The sequence below is a fragment of the Haliaeetus leucocephalus genome, unplaced genomic scaffold, assembly GCF_000737465.1.
Source record: "Haliaeetus leucocephalus isolate CR32 unplaced genomic scaffold, Haliaeetus_leucocephalus-4.0 Scaffold351, whole genome shotgun sequence".
Classification (NCBI taxonomy): Eukaryota; Metazoa; Chordata; class Aves; order Accipitriformes; family Accipitridae; genus Haliaeetus; species Haliaeetus leucocephalus.
This window is the reverse complement of record NW_010972787.1, coordinates 7,071,572-7,084,915: the sequence shown is the minus strand read 5'-3', so window position 1 is coordinate 7,084,915 and position 13,344 is coordinate 7,071,572. Positions and strand designations below refer to the sequence as shown.

Below are 13,344 nucleotides of genomic sequence, written 5' to 3'. Positions count from 1 at the left end.
AAATGTTTAGTAGAGAAGATAGTGATGCTTTTAAGCTAAGGTTGTTACACGGTGTCTATATAAGTTGTTATTTTAGATTTGCAGTCTTTGTGGACCAAGAAATGCTAACCCATAAAAATCCTAGTGTGGAAATGAACAGAAAGAGGCAGTAGATATGTAGCCTGACTGTCTTCCAGGGGATGACATCTCTTAAATAAATGTATAGCTGTGTATCAATATTCCAAATTCAATCCCAGTTCTGCTATTGTCTATCTGCCTGTAGAGAACAGACAAAAAAAAAAATTCCTCTTATGCACTTATGCACCTTCTGCCTTTGAAATCCTGGCCCTTTGCTTGCTAAGAGCTATTGTGGAGCTGCTGACTTATTTCACTTACCGGGTCAATCCTACAGTTACTTATTTCAGGATGATTTTGTGTGTTCCCATTCTTGGTCTCTGCTTTCTTTGATTGAAATGATACGCCAGAGAAATACTAAGCAGTTTTGACAAGTGAAATAGTCCAGTGAGTCAGAATTGTATTAGAGGGAACAAAGATTGAAGGAAAAAGATGAACCCAATAAAACAGAATAGTACATCCCTTGTATGAACTTCAGTATTCTCTTACAGAATGATAACATGCAGATATTTTCGGTATAAGGGAAGAATTATTGGAACTCTTAGGGGAAGATTTAAAAAAACGTTCTTTGTAAGGTCTTCATAATGTTTAAAACACCAGTCCTCCCATTATTCTATTTCCTTTGCCTTCCCACAGTATACTGGGCTAAATTAATTATTTTACAATTAATTTTCTTATGTAATATTGACTTAAACCAGTGATAAATTTGGCCCTCCGCATAGCACCAAGAAGACTGTCTGGGAGCAGCGGGTGGGTTTTGATGACCATAATTCTGTATTCTTATTTGCCACTTAGTTCACTATTAGGTTTCGTGGTGGTTTATGTTCTTTAAAGGCCTGCTGTGCAGTCACATCAGTTAAAGAAAAATCTTGCCATTGAGTTCTCTTCTTTTCACTAACCCAGGCAGAATGATCCCCAAGGACTGAAATACATATTATAAAACTGAATCCTGGTGAGTTTTTAAGGGTTGAAAACAGCCGTCAGGCAGATCTGTCAGATTCTGTTGTTTATCTCTTTTGATTTATATCATTAAGTCTAGAGCAAGGTTAGCCAGCAATATCACAGTCAATTTGATACCTTATGATTGGTGGGAAGTGAACAGTGAAATTATAATTCACCTCTGGGGACATGAATAAATATATTTTAACAGACGGCAATTTTCTCCTTCCCAATCAAACTTTTGGCTGTGAAAGGATAAACTTAGTTGTTCTTTTGTTGTTTTTGTTTTTTTTTTTTTTCAATTTGACAGTCATAACAAGGGGATTAGGCCCCCTTGAGAAGACTGTAATGGTAAGAGGATAGGGGCAATGTTTCATATGCCTGGGATCTCACATGTTTCATGTTCATTAAGTCTCAGAGCACCTGTGTGAGTTAGGTGCCATGCCCATTTTTACTACTGTAAGATATTTAGAGAAGTACAGAAGCTGGCCTAAATCCATATAACTGGGAATAGGAATCATAAGTCTTCTGCAGTCTCTGGGATACACAGTTTTCTGCTTCACAAATGGCCCAAGTTAAGTGCCGCATAGTTACCAAAATTATACGGTCATATCTAAGCACTGTGCAAGCATTCACAGGAGATGGTTCAGCATTTCACAGTAGATCCGAGGTGTAATTTCCTACTCTCCATGTGTTTCATCTGCCACGATAGCTCATCATTTGTATTAATGCACAGACACGTGTAAAATCTTCTGAAGTCAGTACCTTCCTGCAGCGTCTTGAATAACAGCTCAATTTCATACAAGAAAAATGCAGAATGTTAAAATTCTCTGCTGAAGTCCAAACTTCAACAGTCCTTGAAAACAGTTTACCTGCTAAAACATGATACTTCCCAAGGCAGAATAATCCCTTTGTCAGAGAGTCCACGGGAAGGCGATGCACATTACATAGCATGGTGGGAATTTCTCATTTCTTCTCACAGCATAGGAAAGAGCACGGACCTATCCTGTGAGATTCAAGCAGATGAGAAAGATGTGAGACGCCAGAATACGTAGAGAATGCTTACAGAACAAGAAAAAAATGTGAAGTATTAAAGGCTAGGTCTCCTGAACTTGGTGGAAAACTTCTGCAGCATGCAAGAGAGGCTAGAAACTTGTAAGAGGGAAAAAACGAAAGGACATTTTGTTCTTAATTCAGATGCCCTTGAAACATGTTCCAGGAGTTTCAGAAGTCCACGCAGGTAGTAGTGAGGATTTCTGCTGTGCTAAACTCTATCTGTTGTTCTGTAAGTCTGCATGGGTGCAATGCAACATTTCAGCTGGATGGCTTACGCTCGCTTTAGCTCCTTTCCAAAACTTCTGTCTCTCTGCAAAAGGCTGTATCATGCCCTGTAATATGTAATGGCTACAAAATGCTCATGTGGAGAAGCAAAACTTCTCTACCTGGAGCCTGCAGCAATGTAGATGGGTGGCCATTCCACATCATGGTCAGACCCCCAACTGGGGAACATAAAACTCCTCCAGGGACCCCTAGGGCGGTCCAGTGGCATGACAGGCAACAACAAGGATAGGCAGACAAGCAAACTGCGATTTTAATTCTGGTTCTTACTCATGTGCCCAAAAGTTTCATTACTAAAGTGATTCCATCTTGAACGTGTTGCTGCAGGACGTGGAGGACGGATTTGCCAAAGGGGATGTGCATGCTGGTTGCCGTCTCTGTGGAGCACGAAGAGGCTCCTCTTATGGGAGCTGTGCGAGCCATCGTGATGGACTCGCAGTACTTGATAGAGCCGTGCGGCTCAGGAAAAGCCAGGCTGACCCACATCTGCAGAATTGACCTAAAGTAAGTATCCCACCTGCAAAAAGCAGATGTCTATTCAGCAGGGCAAAAACCTCCAGCTCAGGGAGGGGAGGCGCTGGGAACAGAGGACGTGGTCAATGTAACTTTGCTGCTTTGGAGTCTTCCTGCAGCCTTTTCTATCCACCAAGCTCATTTCTCTGCTCAGCGTCTACCGCTGTTACAGTGCGATTGTAGAAATAAAATCTGCTTACTTGATTACTGCAAGGGAGAACTTCAGAGTACGCTTGCAATGACAAGTATTTGAAGTCACCACCACCACCGTGGGCAGCGGGGAGTAGGAAGCATGGCAAGCCTGTTCCCGCAGGGCGGATTTCTTGAGTATTTGAGTTTCTCAATAATTCTCTTTCCATTTCTTCAGAGGACATTCCCCAGAGTGGTACAACAAAGGCTTTGGGCATCTGTGTGCAGCAGAAGTTGCCAGGATCAGAAACTCATTTCAGCCTCTGATTGCCGAGGGACCAGAAACAAAAATCTGAGGAAGGTGTTCCTGGGAGCGTGTGAGCATAAATCGGGGTCTGGCAGGGAACAGGAATACTGAAAGCAAAGATCTTATCTAAGCTGCAAATCTGACCAGGCTGGGTCTGTACAAAGCTGAAACAGGAATTTTATAGGAAAGTTATTTTATTCTGGAGACTTCACCTCCCCCCACCACATCCCTTCTTTATTAATTTCAATTATTGAAGTAAACATTTCTTGAGAGAGCTTTTATCATTATTACTTCAAAATCAGACTATTGCCATTACTTGTGTGTTACATAACTCTGGTATTTAAAGGCTTCTAAGAAGCATATTTTAATTGTAAATAAATTATGTACAGTATGTATATATTTATCTATATTATATCTATATATATATGTATATGTATAAATTAATTATTTTGTATATAACTCCGTGCAAATCACTTGCATCAGTTGGACCTTAAGTGAATCTGTCACTTGTTTCTGTCACTGCTACATAAGCTGTGTTTGCTATTATCACAGGGCTACCAGGCATAACCCATGAGATAACAGAACTGCCTGTTCTCAAATATGTTTCGTGTTTGTGTATGCTGTGAGAAGGTACCTAGAAATAGATGTAGGAAGAATTACAAGACCTAAGGAAGAAGGAGGTTACTGTACGTTTAAAAATAATGAGGACTGGATCAGTCTCACCAAATAAAATCTATGGAAATGTAACAGAGAGAGACATTTTGAAGGCCATTTATATTCAGCTGCAGAATTGTGACTGTTAGTACAAGGTGTTGAAAACTTACCTATTGCCTTAATTAATGGTATATCTGTCACTAGAGAATCTCACTATGTGCAGTGTTCAAAGTAACTGCTCATTCTTGGAGAGTACAAGGTAATGCTGTGTGTACTGGGGTGTCTGAAATCAGACCGGTAAGTTATGAAGCTGTAAATCTTTTTTTTTTTTTTTTTTTTTCTTTACCATTTTGTCTAGGTTCTGAGTAAGCGTTTCTGTGTTCTTCTTTCCTTCTCCCATAGAGTTGGCTAATTGTTAAAGAAACTCCAAAGCAGATTTTCCACATCCAGTGGACACAATGACATGCAGATGAATACCACGCCTTTTAATATTCTTACTACACAAATAACTAAACTTTTTTAAGCTTTTAAACACATCTTGGAGATTTAAAAGACTAAATGCAGACTATGCTTGAAAGATTGCTTTTATAGTAACAGCAAGCATTTTCATATTATATTGCACTGATCTGCATGATCCTGCCTCTGTAGGTATTGGTGGGAGCAGGATTAGCCCCTGACTATGAGGAGTAGGAGCCATTTAAGCCTATTACATCAATTCATTTTCAGGGACTTATTATTTTGCTAATGGAAGAATGCTTTAAAAGTAATAATAATAATAATTTGTCAACGTTACCTTTGAGGCAGGGTTCCGTTTTGTTTTTAACTAACCTAAGACCAAAAATGATATTACATCTATGGTTCAATAAGAATGTACAAGCCTGTTAATACTGTTCTTCATTAATCGCATTTGTTCACTTTGACTTTATTTATTGCTGCATAAACCAGCTGAGTCATTCATAGCCAGTGTTTTAGCTCAGTCCTTCCAACAAAATCCACTAAGATTTAGTATGAGGTCAGTTAAGCGGGATGCATTTCCTATGCGAAGCTACAGTTTTGTGCCCTGATTCAGTAAATGGGGAAGTCTTTTCAAAGCCAGTGCTTTGAATCTGCCCCAGGGTGGACCGTGCGTGGTCCTTGATAGCTGCTAGAGCAGGGTCCCACGTGCCGTCGTGGACACGCGTAAGGGCCGTGCCGGTGGGGGACAGCCCTGCAACCCAAGGAAGCAAACCGGTGGGAGCTTGGGGTGGACAGGGGCAGGGTGACCCAGCACAGTCTCCCAGTGGACCAGCAAGACCCCCAAAAGCCACTGTTGTCTTCCCCCATGAGCTGTCTCACCCACGTTTAATCGTGCAACTCATAGGACGGGGGAGGTCGGCCACCCGTGAGCTCCTGCCTTGCGTTTACGGCCAACAACAGTCGCGATGTGCAACTATTGCGTGTTTTTGTCTTAAAGACGGGAGCGCTCACACCCTTACCCGGCCGCATTGAAGTCTGGCACTCGGCAGAGAGCCGCAGGGCACCATCGCTGCCGAGGTCCAGCCTTCCCGGCAGCGAGCGGTGGCTCACGAGCTGGTGGGGCAAGGCCGGTCCCCTGGTTCCAGCTGGACTGCCGTCCCAGAAAGCGGCACCTCCTCCCCAAACGCCTGTAGCTGCAGCAGCAGGTTTCGTGCCGGCTGTTTTCCAAAACACAAGCAATTAGAGCACTTCTGCTACGTTAGTTTGCGTGAATGAATACAGTAGTGCCTCAGTATTAATGGGCACAGAATTTCTGGCCCTGGGAATGGCAATTGTCTGACGGGAAATAATTTCTTAAGGAAATGAAGGGAAAACCTAGACAGGGGTTTTATCCCGTCTGATAAGTCATCGCTCAGCTAGAAGGGGCCCTGTGCCGCCTGCCGCCGTTAGCAAGGTAGGGTTGTCCTCCTACCCTTGCAGAAGCTCTGACATGTGCTTCTGGCATCTCTAAGCCATTTATCAATGAAATCGGATTTCTTTAAAATGCACATTATACCATGTCTACCATTCAGCTACCACAGTATTTTGTATTACATTGCCATTGAGAATACCTTATGATAATTGCATTTTTAAATGTTATACTCATATCAATACCTCATATTTTTACCTCATCTGTTGGTATCAGTCATTAGTTGTAAATAAACAATTGCAGAGTTGAATAAATTTGCATACACTAAAGAATCACGTTTCCTTTGTGCACTCATTTCATGCATTGGCACAAGAAATATGGTACATTTAAGCCCTTGCTTTACTGCAACCTGCTGTCCACTAAACTGTTCTGATATGGGACTTCAATAATGATTTCAGGCTCAAAATGATATTGTTGTCCATTATACTTATCCTATAGTGTCCTTAAGTATACACGAGCTTCATGGCAAAGATTATGTTTTCCAAAGAAGCCATTAAACCAGGATGGCTGGCTTGAGAAAGGTGAACTCAGGTCCTCAACAGTGGCCCCTGACTCCACTGAATTCAACCATGTTTCTGCATCTATGGTCTTGTTAATTGTCGTGGTTTAACCCCAGCCAGCAACTAAGCACCATGCAGCCGCTCACTCACTCCCCCCCCATCCAGTGGCATGGGGGAGAAAATCGGGAAAAGAAGTAAAACTCCTGGGTTGAGATAAGAACGGTTTAATAGAACAGAAAAGAAGAGACTAATAATGATAATGATAACACTAATAAAATGACAACAGTAGTAATAAAAGGATTGAAATGTACAAATGATGCGCAGGGCAATTGCTCACCACCCACCGACCGACACCCAGCCAGTCCCCGAGCGGCGATTCCCTGCCGCCCCCCACTTCCCAATTCCTAAACTAGATGGGACGTCCCATGGTATGGAATACACTGTTGGCCAGTTTGGGTCAGGTGCCCTGGCTGGGCATGAGAAGCTGAAAAATCCTTGACTCTAGTCTAAACACTACTGAGCAACAACTGAAAACATCAGTGTTATCAACATTCTTCACATACTGAACTCAAAACATAGCACTGTACCAGCGACTGGGAAGACAGTTAACTACATCCCAGCTGAAACCAGGACATTAATAATCTAAGTCTAGGTTCATAAGAGGGACTGTTCACAGGCCTTACAGATTGGGTTCACATTATCAGACTTCAGCCATCTCAAATCCATCAAGCCACTGCAAAAAAGAACGATGCAACAGCAGGATAGCGATTCCCGGGGTTTGTCTTACAGCTAGAATAAATGTCCCTTTGGATGGGCCTGTATCTCTCGAACTCTCTCTTGAATTATCAAAAGAAGCAGAGTCTCAGAAAGCAGGATGCTGGGCAGGGAGTCAGCTATGAGAGACCATCAAGGAGGGGATAAGCCTTTATGTCCCACCATTCAGGGAAAGCTCAGTATTAAACTTTGGACTGAAAGGAAGCACTTTTCTCCAATTCTCTGCCATGGCAGAGGTGGTCAGCTACATAAGTCCATCCTTTCTTGCAAAAAAATACAGTATATGATGCGCTTTCATTCCCGTATCTCCCTCCCCCCCACTGGCAGCAACTTCACGGCAAACAGACTGTCTTAACCCAAACAGCACTGATGTGTCAGCTCCTGGTATGTGCAGTCTTTATAATGTTGAATTCTTGGGCATCCGTCCTCTTCACAATACCTTGCAGGAGTCACCAGGAAAGCATCCCTCTGTTTGATGCACTTGCTCTGCAGAATCAGTGTCAGCCTTGGAGGATGTTGCTCTTCGAAATAGCAGGTAGTTGTTAGATGAGAGCACAGGCTGAACATACTGAAATGACTGTGAGATGAAAATATTGGAAGAAGTAGCTGGCAGACTGCTGGAGCCTGCAAATCAAATAGGAGAGGGTGAAAACATACTGCTGCTCCGGCTCCATAGTGACATGGAAGAACTGGTAAGCGAACACAGACCTTGCCAGACAGAAAGCAGCACTTAAATGGCATCACCCACTCACGATCCCCTGGGAATTTAGCATGGCCATGTCGTGCTCTCCTTGCCAGATGTGTGTCAGTCACAAGCTGCACAAGGGCTTCACTTGGATGGGTGCTAGGCCAGGCAGACCATGTTGTTACAACTCCCTCCAGGAGCAGGGGCATCAAACCCCAGATTCATAACAAGGTGGGTCTTTGGACTTGCCTAAAATGTACGATTTAAATCGTGACCCTCAATATTATGGGTCATTCAGCTATACTATGTAGAAGGCTAACATTTTCCCCCAAAGCAGCAATGGATGCAGACCAGATCCCACCTAGCACTGTGTGACTGTAGACTGCTTCAGTGTGCAAGAAATTCAGCTCAGCAAATGCACGGGTACATGGAACTCAAGGGCTAACACAGAGCAGTGGGTCTGGGTTAATGAGTAAATGACAGGGAAAACATTACAACACTGCAGATGATAACTGTTTGCCTGTCTGATAGGCTAGTGTTGGGGAGGTCTCTCACACTCCCAGACGATACCCTCCCTAATCTACAGCAGGACCCAGACACCAGAGCCTCTGTACCTTTAATGAAGGTTAGCATCCCTTGCAGAAGTAACCTGGACACTTGGGCTCCTTCCACCCCTTTGGCTCTGAAAGTAGGATCTCTATCCTGACCTCCCATAGGGAGCTATTTTCTGCTGCTCTCTTCCACTGTCTAAGCCCAGCTCGTGAGCCCAAGGTGCCCTTTTCCCAGCTCGCCCAGTCCCTGTCTGCAGGCTGGGCTCCAGCCCGGGCTGCACGGGAGGCCACGGGGTTCAGCTTGCAGGGCAGGCTGGTCATGGCCAAGCGGTCAATGGTCCCAGCCCCAATTGCAATAGGAGAGTTGGGCATTGCCAGCCTGCCAGGGCTCGAGACTGCAAAGGTCCCATGTCCCACACTGGGGACAAAACTCCGGGGTGAGGAGTGATCGTTTCTGCGTCTCTCCTACAAGGCTGGAAGGCAAGAGCTGGAAAATAACCAAGAGCCCGTACCACCGCACAGGTGCTCCTCAGTCCCACTGCAATGACAAGTTGGGACTTTCGGTCCTCTCCCAGGGGTTGTGTGTCCAGCAAGACGGGGAGGCTAAAGGCTGCTGCAGTTCGAAAGCACTGAACTGCTCTTTACCTTGAGCGAAACTTGAACCACGGCGTGCAGTTCATTGGCAGCAGTTTGCAAGGAGACAGGATGGGGTCCCAGCTGTGACTCGGCTTTAACAAGAAAATAACTTGTTCTGCGGCGAGAGCGTCTGCTCCAGCAGGAGTCTGCCCTGCTTGGCCAGAGCAGCTGCATGGAGCTCCGCTGGCAGCCAGCTAGAGGATTACGGTTTATTTCTGAATCAAAATACTCGATTCTGCAAAAAGCACTAGGGAAACTCAGCCTAAAACTGCAGACTCTGCTCTTTCTCTTTCACCTGCTCGTAGCAGCTCCAAGACAGACACATGGCTGAAACACAAAGCCAGCACTTGCTACAGGGAGGATTTGCAACAGCTTGCGATTTATGGGAGCAAATTAGCTGCAGGGCCCATCTGTCCCTCCCCAGACCACGCCTGGCCCGCTCCTTGCTGGAACGACTCCTTTTCCTTGCGAGGATGCATATCGAATGACTTTTACTTTTTTTTATTATTATTACTAATTAAATAAACGTGAGAACCACAGGTGGCGGAGCAGACAACAGTAACCCTCTCAGCAGCATCTGCTGGCCAGCAGCGCCCCGCCACGCGTGCGGGACAGATGCTGGCAGGGTGCCTGTGTGCAGCCTGACCCCGGACCCGCAGGGGGAGGATCGGCCACCCCGCTGCACCTCGCCGGCTCCAGCCAGGCTCGATCTTCATGGCAGTACGACCAGAAGCACCACAGCTGGTCTGGCTTGACCACAAACAGCGAGTCCTGAGGTTCCCCCCCTGCCCCCCAGACTCTTTCAGTTTAGAGACTTGCCGTGGGGGGTAGCTGAGAGCACGGAGTTCGTTTATCAGCTCCAAACACCCGTCCATGTGCCACGCTGGTGGCTAACCAGCACGAGCAAGGAGCCCACCATGGCTGTAAGTGCAGACTGCCCTGGGCTCACGGCTGCTCCGGCATTTTGCACGGTGTCGGCTGGCTCCCGATGGGACAGGAACTCGGAACTGGCCTGTGAAGAGAAAAAGGGTAGGATTTTAGTTCGTTCTTTAGCCTGGATTTCTCTTTCCCTGAAGAGTCACGTCCCTTTCCTCCTGGCCCAGGGAGGAGGGATCACACCAGCCTGCACCCCTTACCCAGGCTCATCACGTCTGCTGCTTTGCAAAAGGTAAAATAAGTGATTTGGGGAAAACTCCCCATTCTTCAGTGGCTGTATTTGGGGATCCCTGGTGAGGAAGGACAAGCTCTGCTGCTGCAGATACACTGTCACAGCATTGGCGCAATGCCCACACGCAGGGCACACCAGCAGCTCCCTCCCAGGGCCGTGGGACAGCGAGAGCACCATTTCAGAGACGATTTTTGGCAGGCCACCTTTCCCGCTTCCCACAAGGTCGCAGGGCCTGAGCCGGACTGCCCACAGCCAGTGGTGAAGCCACTCCAACATGGAGTGAGCCACCACACGTGTTTTAATTACATATCCTTCCCAAATACCAGACGAAACCCCATCGACAAGCATCGCCTTGAATGGGGTTCACTGCCTGGCCATGCTGATGCCCAGCCGTGGCCTTAGGTCTTTTTTGAGCTGCGGTTATCATCGAGTGGTCTCATGTCGTTCTCTCTGCAGTCGAGGAGGTGCCGGGACACTCATAAATAGCCGATCGGCGACGTTCGTCACGCTGCTGAAACCACCAAGACAGCGATGGGAAAGTTTGTCATTATTATCAATGAAAAAAAAAAATAGTTGCAAATAATGAAAAATTAAATGGGTATCACTGGGCTAAGCCAAAATATTACACTATGGCCTCCTTGGCCTCCCAGTATTTCTTGCCTTGGGCAACCTTTTCCAGCAATCACTGGTATTTATCAGAAAAGAGATACAGTTATTGCATTTGGGTTTTTCAAATAATTGAGTAATTTAATCTTTTAAGTGCCTCTGAGATCACTTGCTGTAATTAAAGACAGAAGATGAATGACTGAAGTACAAGAGCAGTGGAGGACTTACTTTAAAAATGAATACGTCCTTGACTGCGTCTCCTGTGCATTTATATAATGATTATCCCACATTAATATGACCAAACAGATAAAAGGAGAAAATAATAAGAGCTCGGTGGCATTATTTTTCTTCCAGCCCAATAATAATATATCACCAGCTGGAGGAACGTGCCTGTGAATACCAAGCAGGAACAACCACGTGCTGCCGGGTGCCGGACCCTGCCGCCTCCCGCTGCGAGGTGCAAGGAAAGGCAATATCCGCTCACGGCTCCTGCAGCAATGTGGCAGATAAATGAGTTACAAATGTGTATAAAATTCACAAACTTCCATCAGAAGTGGACTTAAAGGCTCAGCTAGTGCTGGGGGAGACGACTGCAACGCTGGCAGCTTACTTTATGAGCATTTATTTTCTCAGCTTTTGGAAATAAGACCCGTTTGATCCTAGTGGAGAGAGGGAGGCAGAAGGTTTGCTGCAAAGTAATAACTATCAACAAAAAATCTGTAAGGCCTGTAAACAGTATTTTGTCTTCTAAATAAACTATACGCCCTGGCATATCTATGTCATACCTTGGTGTTTAGTTCCCCATTTCATAGCCCAAATGTGAACAAATACATGGCCAAAGAGGGAAGAGGACGTGGCGAGAGAGCTGGAGCTGGCCCTGCTCCATCCTTCACCCAGCACTAAGCCCCGGCTCACGCCTGTCCCAGCCAGAGAAGCAGCAGCCTCGCACCCCTCGGGGAACCATCCGTCCTGACCGGAGAGGCTGCAGCCTGCCGGGAAGCCCTCCTCGCCGGCTTGCTCCTCTCCCTTTCCTGGCAGGGCATCCCATCGCCTCCAGCTCGACTGCGCTATTGCCAGACTACAAAACTTCGTCACCTCGTAAAACTTTACAGCACAGGTAGTTTATAGCATTACACCTCTCGAACTAAACGCTCGGCCAATGCGCGGTTCCCTCTGGCAGGAGGAAAACCATATTTCTTGGGTCAGGTGTTGCGTTTGTGCAGCCCCGCTGGTTTACGGCGCTGCCGAAAGCAACAGAGCCCTGAGCGCAAGAAGGCGGCGAGGAAACAGCCAGCTCACTGCCGAGAGCTGAGCCGCCGTTTCAGCCAGCATCTCGGCCGGACACGCCGTCGGCTCTGCTCTTCCTCCAGTGCCCTGGGGCTCGGCACCGCTCCGGCTTGGATGCACATCCCGGCAAGGCACAGCTCCGGGGGGAAGCTCCAGCTTGGAGACTTCTCTGGCTCCTGAGAGCCAAAGAGGTAGGACAGAGAAGGCGCTGCCCAGGTCCTCTCCTTCCCTGCAAGGACTGCTGCCTTAAAAAAAATCAGTGAGAAGTACATTACACATCCCAGGTTAGGAAGGGAGAGTTAAAACCCAGCCCTCCCTGCCAAAAAAAACCCCAAGTCTTGTATGTTGCCCTCTTACTAAGGAAGAAACCCTTTCCACCAATAGAAAAGAACTAAAGTAGAAACTAATCCAACTTGATGTGAATTTGCAGTATTTAGAAAACATCGTCACTGTCATTCTCGCTGCTTTGCTCGGTGCTGGTGACAGCGACCACTTCTCCCACCCGCCAGTGCCCGGTTTCCCTCTGCACCTCGGACCCTCATGGGTCTCCTGGGACTCGAGCCAGAAACACATTTGGATGAGCTCAGGAGAGCTGGAACCCAATAACAATGCTTCGCCGTGTTCCGTTGCGAGTAACTCTTGTGACGAGGAAGGGGCTTTTGACAGTAAAATTCATCATGTAGGAGGTGTATCATTAAGGGACAAATATGGGGGAGAGGGAGTTTTCAGAGTAGATTCTTTTTTTAAATTTTATTTTTTTTAACAAAGGATATTCAAAGTCCCATGGCCCGTCCCCACACTAGGGGACTGCTCCCTCAGCTCCCAGGGTGAGGAATTCACGCGTCCGCTTGTGCCTGTGGCTTTTCTGCCCTGCTTCGTTAGTGTTCTGCCTGGCTTCTCTCTGCCTCGCTGGTCCTTTTGCCAGTCCTTCACAAACACACAAAGCATCACAAAATAATAGCCAGCAAAATGTCAGCACCCACAAGTGTCTTGGCTGTAAGCTGCTGTTACTTCAACTTTCTGGTTTCTTAACCATCTTAATTTTCCCAGAACGGTTTGACAGAGCGTGGTGTTTCTCTTCAACTCACGAAACAAAATAAAAGCCTCTGATATGTTGGACCCTGCCACTTTCATCTCACCTCGTTATTCCCTCTTTTTTCCAATCTCTTAAAAAGGGTGGGCTTAACTGGCCAGCACCAGCCGTAGCCTCGTGACGGCT

General features: G+C 46.3%; 1 protein-coding gene across 2 annotated transcripts in view; it reads left to right on the top strand.

The window, feature by feature from the left end:
- Window positions 1-3,389, top strand: part of STARD13 (StAR-related lipid transfer (START) domain containing 13) — a 145,507-nt gene extending 142,118 nt beyond the window's left edge. For both annotated transcript variants that reach the window (XM_010572742.1, XM_010572741.1), the window contains exons 13-14: window positions 2,719-2,895; window positions 3,272-3,389. In XM_010572742.1, coding sequence (XP_010571044.1) covers window positions 2,719-2,895; window positions 3,272-3,389 — 295 coding nt within the window. The remainder of the gene's footprint in view (window positions 1-2,718; window positions 2,896-3,271) is intronic.
- The last annotated feature ends 9,955 nt before the right edge of the window (window positions 3,390-13,344 follow it).